Source organism: Thalia democratica, chromosome 9 (assembly GCF_965202585.1).
Source record: "Thalia democratica chromosome 9, ktThaDemo2.hap1.1, whole genome shotgun sequence".
Taxonomy (NCBI): Eukaryota; Metazoa; Chordata; class Thaliacea; order Salpida; family Salpidae; genus Thalia; species Thalia democratica.
The window spans coordinates 28268074-28283669 of NC_139173.1; the positions used below are offsets into that span (position 1 = coordinate 28268074).

At 28.3% G+C, this 15596-nt stretch overlaps 1 protein-coding gene across 1 annotated transcript in view; it reads left to right on the forward strand.

Moving 5' to 3' along the window:
* The first annotated feature begins 1493 nt into the window (after positions 1 to 1493).
* Positions 1494 to 15596, forward strand: part of LOC145845154 (zinc finger SWIM domain-containing protein 8-like) — a 28186-nt gene continuing 14083 nt past the window's right edge. The window contains exons 1-21 of the mRNA XM_082952577.1: positions 1494 to 1646; positions 2143 to 2248; positions 2873 to 2919; positions 3304 to 3388; positions 3940 to 4126; positions 4553 to 4667; positions 5080 to 5277; positions 5626 to 5827; positions 6294 to 6489; positions 6786 to 6912; positions 7232 to 7363; positions 7669 to 7793; positions 8509 to 8707; positions 11622 to 11769; positions 12561 to 12608; positions 12827 to 12984; positions 13623 to 13818; positions 14088 to 14150; positions 14369 to 14447; positions 14726 to 14849; positions 15338 to 15523. Coding sequence (XP_082808703.1) covers positions 1494 to 1646; positions 2143 to 2248; positions 2873 to 2919; positions 3304 to 3388; positions 3940 to 4126; positions 4553 to 4667; positions 5080 to 5277; positions 5626 to 5827; positions 6294 to 6489; positions 6786 to 6912; positions 7232 to 7363; positions 7669 to 7793; positions 8509 to 8707; positions 11622 to 11769; positions 12561 to 12608; positions 12827 to 12984; positions 13623 to 13818; positions 14088 to 14150; positions 14369 to 14447; positions 14726 to 14849; positions 15338 to 15523 — 2874 coding nt within the window. The remainder of the gene's footprint in view (positions 1647 to 2142; positions 2249 to 2872; positions 2920 to 3303; positions 3389 to 3939; positions 4127 to 4552; positions 4668 to 5079; positions 5278 to 5625; positions 5828 to 6293; positions 6490 to 6785; positions 6913 to 7231; positions 7364 to 7668; positions 7794 to 8508; positions 8708 to 11621; positions 11770 to 12560; positions 12609 to 12826; positions 12985 to 13622; positions 13819 to 14087; positions 14151 to 14368; positions 14448 to 14725; positions 14850 to 15337; positions 15524 to 15596) is intronic.

A 15596-nucleotide genomic window follows, 5' to 3' on the forward strand; every position in this document is an offset into this window, starting at 1 on the left:
GCACTTTTACACCATTAATTTTTTTTCAAATTTATTTTATATGATTTATTATAGCATTTAATAAGTTTAAGTTTTCCACATAAGTTATAATTACTTTGTATATGTTTGTACTACACTACAAAAATATTTTTGGTAATTTTTTTATTAGTATATAAAGTACACTCACAAGGTCAACAGCATATGCATCATAATACTACAAATTTAATTTATAGTGTAATGTGTTGCTATTAGTAATTACCTTTTGTTATCTAAAAAACCCTAAACTAAATAAAGTTAATTAAAAGATGTTAAATTTTTTTTTACTATTGGGAATTTTTTAAGAAATATGACACCTTTATCCATAGCAACAGTTTATACATAGTTTACTTAATAAAATGTATACTTCATAAATATGTTAATAGAAAATGTTTTTGTTGTTATAACTAATTTCAACACACTATTTGTATTATTTATATTTGTTACAAACCTATAAAACCTATATTACATATTTTGTTTACATTCATAATTTCAAATGCTTTTTAATAAAAAATGTTCAATAAAAGGCTTTGAAAGAAAAAATATAAAGCTAATTTTAAATATAACTTTGAATATTTTTCAATTCTGAAGTTATTAGTTAACTGCCTAACAAATATAGTCATATATAGTGAGTCTTGCTTGTTTAAACTGTTTGTTGCTTTGTATAGTGTTATAGGTTTAAGGTAAAAATAAGTGGTGCCATATATGAAAAATTAATTTTTATTTTACTTAAAAACTTGAACTGTCAAAATAGTTAAATTTTTACAGCATAACTTATTTGATTACAAAATACTTAAGAATAAAATAAGTAAAATAACTAGCTTTACTATAATAGCTTAAAGTTAAACTATTTCTTTAACTAATCAATAATTTTGTAGACTTTTATTTCAGAGCAGTTAATGGCATAAGGGGGAAAATCACTTTTTTCACAATTCGGTCTTATTTGTTGAGTTTTAACTAAGCTACAAGTTGCTGTTCACAGATTTAAAAAAATCGAAGTAATTTTTGAGTTATACCCTGTGATAGTCAGAGAGTACAATAGGTTCCTTATGGGAGGTGTAAATTTAAAAGAAGAAAAAAGACATTTTAACTGAAAATCTATCATTTCCCACGTTTTTGAGATAAGTGTTTCAAATTTTCAGGGAATTTTTCTTGCAATATTTAAATATTGAGTTGCAACAAAACTAAAAATATTTAAAAATAAAAATTTGATGACAAAAACTAACAAAAAAATGTTGTTTTGTAGTACATCAGATGAAAAGTTGGTATTAGCTGAAAATAAAGTAGTTAATATTTTATCTACATAGTTAAATAATGATACTAACTTTTAATTTATAATACTTGTAAACTTACTAATAAAATAAATACTTTGGTTGAGTTTTATTTTGTACCTAACCACTCAACAACTTTGCAGACTTTAAATAAGAATCATTGTGTTGTTCTTATATTATTGAACAATATATTTTGAAAATAAATAAATGTACAACAAAAATGATCGTCCCGGAGGAACTCTGCTGCTGTCTTCATCAGCGGAAGACAGTGAGGATGAACAGCCAATGAGGTCTTACAGAACCGCTGCTCCGGTTGTTGTGAAAAAACAGCAAGTGGCTAGCAGGGCAGCACCAAAACAGGTTAAAGTTTTTTTGATTTTTTATTTAAAATAAGAAATTCCATTCATATTTAAAAAGTTTTTAGCAGTTATGGATCAACATTTAGACAATTTTTTTAGAATAATTCCGATCAAAATAGTTAAAATTTTAATAAATACTGATTTTAAATGTAGTAAGTAATAACATAATTGTTGTAAAAAAAACATCAAGTGTCACCAAGACAGTTTTAAAGTTGTTTTCATACCTTGACTGTAAGGATTTCCTGTTTTTTTTATATGTAATTATACTTTCTTACTGATTAAAAGTTGTTTTGAATAGTTTCTACCAGTCATTCACCAACGTTTGCTCAAGTTTTTTTTTTAAAGATTTGTTGTTGAAACAGTTTTGTTTAAATTGTTTTTTTCTGTTGTTATTTTATTATATATGTTTTAAACTCATTTTTGTTCCTATATGAAACTATTTCATATTGATTCCATTAGTGTGTATCAATTTTGTAAAAATTAATATTTTGTTGTAGAATGCAATAGTAGAAAGGCAAGTAGAGAAGAAGGCAGCAGGAGAAACTTCAAACCTAGTTGTTCATCAGAAACAACAAACTAAACCATTTATAAACCCACTTTTGTGTTAGTTTTAATAAATTTTCAATATTAAGTTTTCAATTTTCAATGTTCTGTTTACCCCGTTTGTACTTATTGTAACTAAAAACTTTGTTCGTACTTTTATCAGGGTTGCCACTTTACCTGGAAACCTGGAAAAACTTTGAAAAACCTGGAATTTGACAATTTAGGCAAAAAAACCTGGAAAAACCTGGAATTTTAACATTTATCACGTGTTCAGCAGTAAAATTATGATTTGACTCAAATAATCTATTATGGAAAAATATTTTTTGTCATTATAAATTTTTGTTTTATTAAAAAACATATTTAATGTAGCTTTACAGTATCTTTTCAATGTTTTTATACTATTTAACACAGCTTTTTACCTTTAACTTAAACTATAAATAGACCCAAAAATGTGTACTTTTAAAAACCTGGAAAATTTTTTGAAAAAACGAGTGGCAACCTTGTTTTATGCTCAATGTATGGCATAAAATAGTTAGTATTATTAATTGTTTAGAACAACGATGTGAAAATTTTAAATAAAAAGTGTAAAATGTAAAGTAAAACTTTATGTTATTTTTTACCCAAGTTTCTTAAAACTACCCATTGCTAATAAAACTTATTTAAATTTAAATTTATTTTGTTCAGCAAAAGTTGGTCCCAGTGGGAGAAAAAAGATCAGAGTCAACAACCAGGTAAATTTTTAAATATTTTTTTAACAAAATTACTAGTATAGCTTTAATTAAAGCTTATGAGTAAATACTTTATTGCTAATAGTTTTAGTTTGAATGTAGTGGTAAATTTTAAAACCAGAAAAAAAGTTAGTTGTGATGAGAATTTGAATATAAATGAATTAGCATCTAATATTTATATTTGAAGTATGGTATGTGAAAAGATACAAACAATTAAATTAACAATAAAATATTTCTGTTGAAGTCTGTTTTGATGTAAAGACGTAAATGTTTAATATTTGAGAATTAAATATATAAAGTTTGGTAATATGAAAACAAAAAAAACACTAAATTAACAATGAATTTGTATATATTGAGGCTCGTAAAGTGAGCTTGATGTTTAACCAGGTGGACGGAACTTACTACGTGGGTTTGGACAAGAACTGGTACGAGTATGAGGAAGCAATTAACTCCCCCAGCACACAGTACAACGGTTTGTTTATAAGTCTTTATAAACAAAAAATATCTAAGCAAATTTTAATCTTTTTCACTACTGATCTTTAAATTAGAAATGTTTTGTTATTTTCTATCTATGCCAAGTATGTTGATTTTATTAAAACTCGCCCAGCTCACACTACAATGGTTTGTTTGTTTTTGTACAAACAAAAAAAAGTTAATCTTAACAAATTTTAGTCTTTTTCACTACTGACCTTTAAACTAGAAATTTTATCTTCTTTTGCCGTTACCAAACCAGTCAATCTTGATATTTAATATGATAACCATATTGGCTTGTTAATTGATATTAATAAGTAAATCATCAAATGTATTGTTCTCGATAGTTTGTGTAGCCAGTTTTAGTTTGTTTTACTACTAGCATTTGAGGTAGAGACTTTCTGTCATGTTCAATCAATGCTCTAAACCAGTTGAATCTTGATAAAACAAGCACAACAAAGATCACTTTCAACTTTCCTATTTTTTCTACCATAGTAGAAACTATCTATCAAAATGCAACATTTGCACAACTGACGCTCAACAAAAACTCAGGCCAAAGTCCGCTTGACGCTCGAAGCGAAGTGAAAGTGGCAGAAGTTCCGACGCTGCTGAGGATAGCCACCAAGTACATAGCGGAAACCATTCCGTTCGAACGAGTTGAGCAGGTGTGCTCCGGTGCGCCCAACATCACCCTGCAGATCGCTTACTCCAGCTTCCCTGACAACCTGGATGATATCAGGTTGTTTTTAGTATAGTGTTTTTAGTATTTAAAAAATAAAAAAATTCATGAGTACTTATATTATACATATTTTTATTTTGTATAAGTTGATAGGTGCACTAAGTGTTCAAGTACTTTTCAGAATCTTTTGCTACTTAAAGATTATTTAGATAAAGCTATTATTTAGTATGCTATCTTTTCTACCTTGATACACAGAATTTCTGTTTAAGTACTTTTTGAAATCTGTTGCAGTATGTAACTTTTGGAAGTTTTAATTTATGATTTTTAGAAGTTGTAATTGACCTTTAAAAAGTTTAGTTTAAATCCTGTCTATAATATATTTTAAGGTATAAAAATATTAGGTATAGGAATATATGTTAGTGTGAAATATATTGCCACTTTAATTCTGTGAATCACTGTAAATTTTAACAAGCAAACTTCATACAGGAAGCAATCACTGATAGTGAACGGATCTTTAGACAATTTCCTCGAAGCTGTCAACCTGGTAAGCAAATCAGGAGTGATGAAGTTCAGGCAGATCGGATTCCAAATCACTGCTCAGGTTAGGAAATGTTTGAAGTTTAAAATTAAAATTAACCTGTGCAGCTTTATGTACAATTATATGTTAATATGAGCTTTCATAACTGTGCAAAGGCTACATTTTTAATAAATGCTTAATTTAGTTTTGAAATATAAACAAAAATTTAAACATAATAGCATATTTCTCTACATGACTGCATACATATAAGTATTTAAACATTACAAGTATGTCCACGCAGGTTTAATTGGTATAACTACTATTTTACATCTACCAATTGTAAATTTTTATCGAAAAAATATTTACTATAAAAGGTCACATTAAAAATCAACTTTCAAATATTAGTTAGATAAAAATTCCATTATAAGAAGATGCAATTTGTGTGTGGTGCGAAGACAATTACAAATTTTGATTTCATCAACCTAAACATCCGCAGGTTTGCCAGGCAATAGCCTACAGGGACCCCAACTCCCAGCTGAGCCTGATTCACAGCAGCACCAACCAGGCGTACACGGTCATCATCAGCTTCGACAGGAAGGTCATCACCAACATCAGTTGCGATTGCGGGGAATTTCAGAAGGGACCCCACTGGTGCAGTCACGTGATCGCCGCCTGCATCTACAGGATCAGAAATGTTGGTTTTGTGTAATAAAAAATGTTGTTGATGTTTAAACAAAAGAAATAAAAACTAAACAATCTTGTTTTATCGTTGTGTTTTTAAACCTTCTCTATGATTGATGATAATTTTACAAATACATTAAAGGATATAACATCAAAATAATATGCAACTTCAAAACTAAGTATGATCTTTCTCGTTTTTCTTATTAACATCATAAAAGTTTTAGTTCTTCCAACTCACATTAGTAACAAAACATTTCAAGGTACCTTAAGCTCACTTTGCCATATGAATATTATCATCAAGTTTATAATACTGCCATATATACATCTATATGGATATTATCATCAGATTTAAAATACTTAGGTTCCTCGCCCATCCGACAACGAGAAGAACTCGACAGTGAGGAACCCGATATCCGACCTGGTGTGTCAGCTGAGCAAGAACCAGATGGAGGTGTTCATCATGAAGCTGTTGGCCAGCATGGGAAAGTCCGCGTACAGCAACGCCGTCGACATATTCGACGAGTGCATCCAGCAGAGCACCGACGGCCCGCACGGTTACCCAGGTTGGTTTTTTCAGTTTTGTTTTTCTTAAAAAATAATCATACTAATGCATGAATTAATTTTCTATATATTTATAGTTTTTATTACAGTACTTTCACTTGCCAATCAGTATAATCCCAAACATTCAGAATAAGATCTTTTATCTCGAATCAAGGGGATGTAGTTGCAGTTTTAAAGTAAAGCCAAATGAGCAACTATAGATAAATGAAACTCCCTTAACAGTTTGACAACAGGATGATTCTTTACTGTCATAATGACTTTAATTTTTTTTATATTATACTAGTTATAAATAAATTTCCGTTGAATAAAATAAATCCAATGGGTGGTGGACATCACATAAAACCCTATTATTTGAAAAAAAGTACCTGAAATGAACCTTACATAAAGGAACCTCTAAACCTAACAAGTTTAATACAGAGACAAAAAACCCTACCATGTTAATACTCACAAACAAAACCCCCCAAACAGATCCAACTGCCGGCGGATGTAGTACCGACACGGTGACGTGGTTCATGAACAACCGGTTGATCGAGGAGAAGGTGCAGCAGGCCATCAAGAGGTTCTGCACGCCGCAGCAGTGCGTCTACCCCGATCTTATGAACGACCGGACCAACGAGGACCCTGCGGTCACCCAGGAGTACCACAGAATCAGGCAGCCGTTGCAGTTAGTTTTCATTTTAGTTGTTTATTCTGAATGATATTTAACTAAATCATAGGCTAGAAAATCAAATGGCTAAAAAGTAAAATAATTAGTTGCCAACGTTGTTTGAAATTTATCTTAATTGCATTTAAAAAAAGTAATGAAAAATAAATGTATTACGTATTTTTTTGATATTTGATTTGTCTTCGTACACCAGAAAATATTGTGATTTCAACTTTTTGAGAGAAATTGTTTGGATTTGTTTAGATTAAATAGTTGAACGTTATGTCTTGTTGCTTTTAATAATTTTTTTTTTGCAGGAGCAAGGAACCAGAAAACATAACAAATTTGTTGAAAATAGTCCTGGACCTGATGTCAACAAACGACAATAATTCAATTGAGATTTTGAAAATAATCACAGACCAGTGCATAGATACTAACGAGAAAGTTAGTTTATGAAAATAAAATAACTGAAATAATATCTCTATTTCCATTTACAGCTTTGTGTTCTGTTGTTCTCAATTAATATTATTTCTGTAACTCGTATCTTTAAAAATTTCTTATAGCTTTAAACTAAATAAAAGTTGTAAGGGTTAAAAGTGTTATCTTATATAAATATCAGAAACAAACAGATGAATAATTTTCCTTATTATTTCTTAAACAGTAGTATCACTGAACAATTCTGTGCTTGTTTCAATTTTACCAAGCATTTCAAATTGTTAAATAACTTTTTTTTTTCTTTTTTTCTAACGTAGTATGTATACAGTTTTGCGCGTGGTGGTTTATGTGCAGCACAGTGTTTTCCGAGTCATCGTTCGACAACTTGGTCAAGAAGAAAGATTCTGCTGCCAGCTCTCTTGAAGTCCTTCAAAACACCGCTTCCAACCTCATGGATAAAGTTTGTTATGCTTAAAAATTTAAATAATAGTTAAATAGTAATAACAGAAATATTCATATATTTTTTTTGAGATAGTTCCAATCTCCTGGATAAAGTTAACTTCATTCTTTTTTGATCACAAAAAGTTTGATAAAATTAAATTAAAAAGAAATTAAGTAAAGTTTTAATAACTATTTTACAATTTTTTAAACTTTATAAGCTAATTAACTTTTTTGATAATATATTAAATGCAAAAAAAACACCTGAACAAAAGTAGTGATTTCACCTAAGTAAGATTTTTATTATTTTTTAAATTTTCAAATCAGATTGTGGATACTTGGAGGTTGGCCGTAATGAAGCCAGGAATTTCAGCAAGCGTGAAGAACGACTTCAGAAAGTTACTGGTATATTACCATGTCAGTGTGTATGAACAGTGCAAGAACGAAAACAAGTCAGTTACAATATAAAATGATCAGTGTTTTGGTTGCTTTATGAACACTAAAGTTCTGAACCTAAAAAATCAATAGAAGCTTTAATGATATAAAAAACACTTATAATAAAAAAAATATTTTGTTCTCTCCAAGTTTATTTAAGAAAGTAATCCATGCACTGAGGAGTGCTTATTTTTTTATATTTTATTGGTAGTTATAAAAATGTTAAGAAAATAAGTCTTCCTGGAACCTTTTTATCAGATGTAAAGTATTTTTTTCATCAGAAGTTAACTAAGAATTTGTAGCAATTCGACGAGTGTAAGAATATGTAAAATAAAAGTTTTGTCAAAAAAAAAAAAAAAAAAAAACGAAAATTTTATTTTGTAACGACAACAGAGTTTGTTTAACAACCCATCAAAACAATCATTAATTAATAATATTAATCAATAATTTATATTAATCTAAAGTACATGATAACTATACAATTTAATTCTTTTTAACGAATGTAAGAAACGGTAAAAAAAAGGTTGAAGTGTTTAAAATATTTTTATTTATAGAGTCAAAATAATAAACTTGTTTTATTTGTATGATTAAAAATTTAATTAGTTATTTCCAAACATTTCAAGAATATATTTAAAAGTTTTATTAAAATGAAAAAAAAAATTAAACATTTTCTAACATAATGACAATGGTGTTTATTTTTTATAATTTTAATAATATGATTATTTCCAACAGGAACCACATCCACAAGTTCGGCAGGTTCAGGGGCTTCCGACCGGCCATCGAGGCTTGCAGCTTCCAATGGAAGTGCTCCGGTGATTTCAACAGTGACGTCACAAAGGAATTCATCCCGTCATCGGTGACGAGCATTTTGAGGGGGGAGAGCTGCCAGGACGGAAGCTTGGACGAACTGATGTTGCCGCTTTTTAATAAAGTAACTAATGAGTTTAAATTTATTTATTCACATTAAGGCAACAACGTTTCACCCCTAAGGGATCTTCAGGCCTGAAAAATAAAATAAAAATAAGACGATGGATAACTAAAAATAAACAATAATTCATGAAATTATAAGTAAATTCAAATTAATTTACAAAATTAAAAAACAATGATAATAAAAAAAAATTAATAAAAAAATTTATAAATTTTAAATAGTACTTATACTTACAATAGCTGATTTGTTCTATACAGAAAGTAACTAATATGTTTGCTAATAAAAGAAATACTTTTGATTGTTTTTTGAGGTGAATAAAATAACCAGTATTGTCGTTGGTCAGTTAAGGTTGATAAAAACAATCTGATAAGGGATTTGTTAAGTGTATACAATGGAAAAATTGATGTTGCTGTTATTTAGTAAGGTAAAGTAACAAGTGTTTTACATTAAAAATATGTGCGATGAATTGTTAATCAGGTAAAATAAATTACTTGATAAGTTTTGGTAAGTTGAATATTTTTTTTAAATTTTTGTATGGGTTAGAAAATTACTATTTATTTAACTGTTTTTTATTCGATAATGTGGTTTAATGAGGTACAAAGTTCTTAATTGGTATGAAATTTTTGAGCTTGGATTGAATCAGGCCATATGATAAGATATTAAACAGTAGTTGTTTGAGTTAGTGGTTTTCACAGTAGTTTTTGTGGAAGTTATTTTCAGTCAGTTACTGTGATTAGTTTTTGAATGACAAATGTTTTAAATTGAAATAACATTATTGTCTGATAACTTGATTAATATGACATACGAACAATTTATCAACTTATTTGTTAGATAAATGAATTGGATTTGCTTCAACTATGTAATGTGAAAAAAAACGTTAGTAGCTTAATTAAAAATGCTATGTACGAAAAATAAAGTAATTTATTTTTCTATGCTTGTCAGGTATAAAAAGGTGTCATTAGTTGTTCATGTATAAAAATTGAAAAAATTATTGAAAACGTTGTTTTAAAATAGGTATATAAACTTACAGAATTCTTATATTTAATTGTAAATAAAGCGCACAAATATTTTTTTTTGTTTTGCTTCAAATAAACTCTTATTTTGTCATTATTAGAATAAATGGTGTTTTAAGAATGATAAAACAAATCAGTTAAAAAAACCAAGTATTCCAAAGTGCTCTATTGCGTTTAAATATTTGTACTAAAGTAAACCGCGACAATGTAATTTCAAAATACTTTTCTTTGAGCGAAGTTTAATTTGATTATAAGGTAGATTACAAATAATGTTGAGGCATACGAGAAGTTAATGTGAATTTTACGAGCAAAAATACATTTGAATTTTTATTTTCATAGTTAAACTATTTGAACTTTTTTGTTCCAAACAAAAATTAATAACGGCATTTTTATTTGAATGTACTTAGCTTTTCAACTGTTCAACAATTTTATTTTTAAACAGTAATTTTTTGTTTTAAACAACAAAAACTCCACAAGGCTAGTTGTTTTCAAACAAAAACTGTGGTTTCAAAGTTTGCAAAGCGTAAAATAGCCAAAAAAAACCCTAAACATTTTTCCAAGTCAACTCAATTAAAAACTAGTTATTCGGACCGCAAGGTAAATACAAAAAAATGATAAAGAAAATATTCGATATCCACTCGAAATGCTGCAATGATGATAAAATGCCGGAAACATTCTTGGCAACCACCGATTTGTAACAAAATCAGCTCCGTACCTCCACCGAGTGGCCATAAAAAACAACAATGCGGTGCTGGCTTGTTTAACTTCAAAGAAAACGCAAGAGAATTGTGCAGAGTGCGAGCAAGTCGGCTTGAAAGTTCTGTTTGTTGTGTTTTTCCTTCTTCTCTGTTAAACGTTTGCTCCCTCTGCAATTTGGGTGCAAGCTTCAGAAGATAGCAATCAAACTCGCCGAGGGTTTTTAATCTGTTTTTTCCAAGCATTTTTGATGGTTTTTAATGGGTTTTTTCGCACCAGAATGTTTTGTTGTCTGTTTTTAATGTGGATAAGGGATTATCCTGAATGCGCTTTTGTTTGAAAAGTGGCTTTTAAATTACTTAATTTGAAAAGAAGTTTTGCATAAAACTTTTTAAAACGGAAAGTTAAGTTTTGTGTGAAATTTAAAAGCGTTGTAACCTTTTTAATTGTTTTATGAAGTTAGTTAGTTTAGTAAATGTATGTGACTGAATCAAGTAAATCGAAAATTTTAATATATCACACAAATGTTTAGTAATAACTATTAAAAAGTACATGTGCTTCAAAAGTATGCTTGACAAATAGTACCATTTCCCATATTTAAGTTTACTATGTAATTATAAACTGTTGTGCTATCTGGTCATACATTTATTTTATTTAAATGTAACTCGTACTTAATCTTAACCACCTCAAACAACTTAATGTTTGAGAGTATTTTTTACAAAATTAAGGCTTTGTACGGCTTAAGTATACAATCAGTTTTGTTTGGCAATAAAGAGAAATTTCACACAGTAGTTGTTACCTTTGTTTACATAAACTTTTCATACAAAAAACCTTAATCTATAAAGCGTTTTTGAATAAAAAGCTTGCAACAGAGTTGAAAGAAAATTATGTTTTTTTTAAAGTTTTCACAATTACAAGCATTTGAAACATCTTCATACCACAGGCAATCTTATTTATCTGTATAAATAACGATATTAGTTTCTATTAAGTCTAGCTTACACCATTTTGTAAAAATAAAGTGATATGTATTTTTTTTTCAGTTTTAAGAAGAATTAAATTTGTTTAACAAAACATAAGCTAAAATTATTTAAAAAATTATGTAAAAAAAAAAATTTTTATTTACATAGTTAGTCTACTGTATTTTAATATTTTACACATAAATATAATACTAAATAAATTATAATAATAATACTAAATTTAACGAACAGGACGATGAGCGGTTTACGACGAAATTCGACGATTTGAACGAAAAGTATGAGAAAATCATCAAGTATTCTCCTGGTGAAGTTGTCGAAATAAATGATGTTGAAAATAAAACCAAAATGCAAAATCGCGACCTGGATGAAAATATTTGGTGTAAGTTGATGAATTAATAACATATATAGAGAATAATTTTTAAATAGTGCTTTGTCTTAATATTTTAAAACTACTTTTTTTGTTTGTTTTAATTTAATGGCTTGGTAATTTTTTGATTAACTCAACAATAAAGTAACAAAAATAACAAAGTATGTATTTGAAAATTTAAAAACTTACTGTTTAACATTTGAAATTAAAAAAAAGAATTGTTATTTATGTATCTTTAAAGTACATGTTTCACTGTACCAAGTATTTTTTTCTTTATAAAGTTTTTTTTTTTTGGTTACGCCTAAAGGAAGAATAAAAATAATTTACTGTATAAATTTTTAAATTAGAAAAATCAAAAATAGTTATTTTTTATGTATCTTTCACTAGTGCCAAGTATTTTTTTCTTTATAATTTTTTTATTTTTATTAATCGTTGGTTACGCCTAAGGGAAGAATAAAAACAACATTAAACACAATTGCTTTCTATTTTTAGATTCGTTCAAGTTATTATAAAAATAGAAGGTAATCTGTTGTTATAACACCTTAACGTTATCTCTAATGTCAATTCCACTTTTTTAAAATCAATTTAAAATATTTAAACTTTATTTAAATGTAAGCTCGTCTAATTTTTTAAAATTTTCAACAGCTATTTAAATATGGTTAAAAAAGACTTGTTTAATGTTTGTCATGTCTGAAAACCTATGTAATATTTTCATATAAATCTCGAGTTTTATCTGTTAAAGAAATGTTTATTTAATCTATTTTGACATATATACTTTTGATTTAAAATAAATAACTTTTCAGTTGATTTGCGGCCGGGAAGCTGTCAATCTACATCCAACAATGTAAATGGTAATAATTTCATCATTTATTAATGCAATCTTATAAGCTATAGTTTTCAATACTTTTTAATATAATTTTTATTTGTAATTTAGTAAAAGTGTAAATTTTTAAAGCAGGCTTTTTTTGTTTCATAAAAAGTATCAAGTTTTTGTATTAAATGCGAAAAAACAGTTGTTACATCACTAAGTTCCATACAAACCCCAAAAAATGTTTATATTCACCATCAGACAAACCATCACCGTCATCGTCCAATCAAAACGAAGCGTCGTCTTATTCGACCAATCAGGACAGCCTGTTGTGCAACGACCAGCCAAACAGAACGAAGATGACGAAGAGGGAACGGGAGGTCGATCAGATGATGTTGAGGTTGATACAGGGACTGCCTGTGAGTTGTGGAATGTTCAAATTAGATATAGTCAAAATTATTATTTTTTATTAAGCAAAATATTTTAGTTTACATTATTTTTGGAATATTTATAACAATAAATTTATGGATGGAAGTATACACATACTTTTATTATTAAAATTACTGTCTTTTACTTGATTATTATTGTAAACTGGTAGATACATGTATACAAGCTTCTTCTTTTACTATTAAGAAGAAAGTGAATAAAAAATGTTTTATAGGGATTCTGATAAGTTTAAGATAATATTATAGTTCTTTTATATAATTCTATATAATTTTTAATCAAAGTGTTAAATCGCAAAAATTAAATTTATTGTTTAGTCAAAACATACTTGTGCTCAAATGCATTACAACTATTAAATATAGTTTATTAAATCAAATAGTTTGTACTAGTATAGTATATATAATATAACACTTAATTAATCTTTTTTACAATTTTTGATATTAATTAAAATAATTACTACTAGTATGATGAAAATAATACATAACAATTGTTATTGTGATACTCAACTATATAATTTGTACTAGTTTAATAAACAACATCACTCCAATATTTTATAATCATTATTTTGTTTATACTTAATTAAATAATATGTATTATTTTGATTAATCCCCAGCAACAACGGAAGACGAAGAAGCGTCGGAGCAAGAACTCCTCCGGTCGCAGCTCCGTGGCGCCACCTGACAGCCGACCCTCCAGCTGCACCCCCAAGCAGCCCGCCGTGGCAACCGACGCCGTGGCAACCGACGACGCTGCCGTGGAAACGAGCGCCAACGCGAATGAAGCCGACGCAGACCCGAGCAACAAAGCAGGTATAAATTTATTAAATGTATAATATTAGAGTCTACCATCGTAAATATTTAATACATGTTTTACTATTTTTGTTGTTTATTCTTTTTAAGTACGTTTTCAAGCCTCTAAATCTAAATGTTTTAAAATGTATTTATAACTCTTTAAAGATTTTTGAAATTTAGCAGAGTAATTGTCTGCACATTGACTTTATATTTTCGAACGAGCAATTCATCACAAGTTTGTTAGATAATCACTATTTTTTAGTTATAATAACTCAAATATTTTTTAGGCACATCAAATTGCGAAGCTTCCACAACAAAAGAAGATCCAATCGAAAAAGTCAACAAAAAGTGTAAGACTTTTGTTAAATTCAATAAAATTTTAACTTAAGGCTTTCATTTTTTATCTTGATTAAAACCTTGTGTTTTTAAATGTTTATAAAGCAAAAAAAAACTTTAAGTTACAAAAAAAAATTAATATACAATTACTTTTTGTATATTTACCACATTAAAAACCATTTTATGAAAATAACTCACTCTTTCTTACATCTGATAAATTACAAATAAATAGTGAAAAAAATCTCATTGGACGAAGCGAAAGAGGAGAAGTCAAGGAAAAGAGAGCAGCAGTTGGAGCAATTGTTCATAATGTAAGTTTATCGCAATTAACAATATTATCTGGATTAGTTTTGCCGTCAGTAGTTTGAAATTATCATTTTTTTATTTGAAGCAAAGTAGAGTTGCAAGTTGAAATAAGTTGATTCAACTCAATTTCTTAACCTGATATTGTTTTGTATTTTTTTGATAATGTTAGCAGCTATTTATAATGTTAGCAATTAATAATTTTAACTAAAGTAATTTTTTCTCAGTAATAGCAATAAATGATAAAAAAAGTTTTATTATACATATAATCGATTATTGGATTCAGATGTGAAGCACTTTCAATTCACGGTCATGTAGACAAGGCATGCGATTTGGCCCAGAATCTTGCTGATAAAGTTCTATTGTGCCCGATTGATCTCAGCTACAAGGGAGACCCCAATAAGATTAGAGTAAGTTTGGTATAAAAACAAACTTATTTGGTTCAATAGTAACAGTAGGATGTAATATTGAATAAACTAGTTTAATATTTGTTTAATACTTACTAGCTGTTCTAAGTATGTAATAAAATAAGTCTGAAACTTTATATGTACAATATATTTTAACAAAAATAACTTGTGTGTTTTATTTAAGAATAAAACATATTATTATGTACATAATAATTAAGTTATTAATAGGTCAAATAAACAATTTAAAAACTAAATTTTAAATTCAAGTTATTTAAAAGTTTAAAACTGCTAAAAACAGTGTACTGTTCTATAGGTGTATTATTTACTTTCAGTTTCAATATTTATAAAAGTTAATTGATAATTTTCAGGCTTCCGACTACTTGAATTCAAATTGATAACAAAAAACATTGTACAATTTATTGATGTATTATTTACGATTAGATCAGTAAATTGTACTTTCGATTAGTTTACATAATAAATACCATTTTCAGGCGTCGGACCGCGACATCTGGATCATGCAGACTTCGGAGAAAGCGCTGAAAATGGCCAGGAGGACGTTTCTCCTGTGCCAGATCTTCTTCAAGGAGAAGTGTCCCGAGAGGAGAAATGTCGCGTTCTACCTGGGAATGCAGGCGTTGGGCGTGAGGAGGCCGCCCGCCTGCAGCAAGAAACTCGAGGTGATTATTATTTTTTTGTCTTTTTTAAACTTTAGATGTATGTCCATCTGTAATAAACTTTCAATAGTGTTGG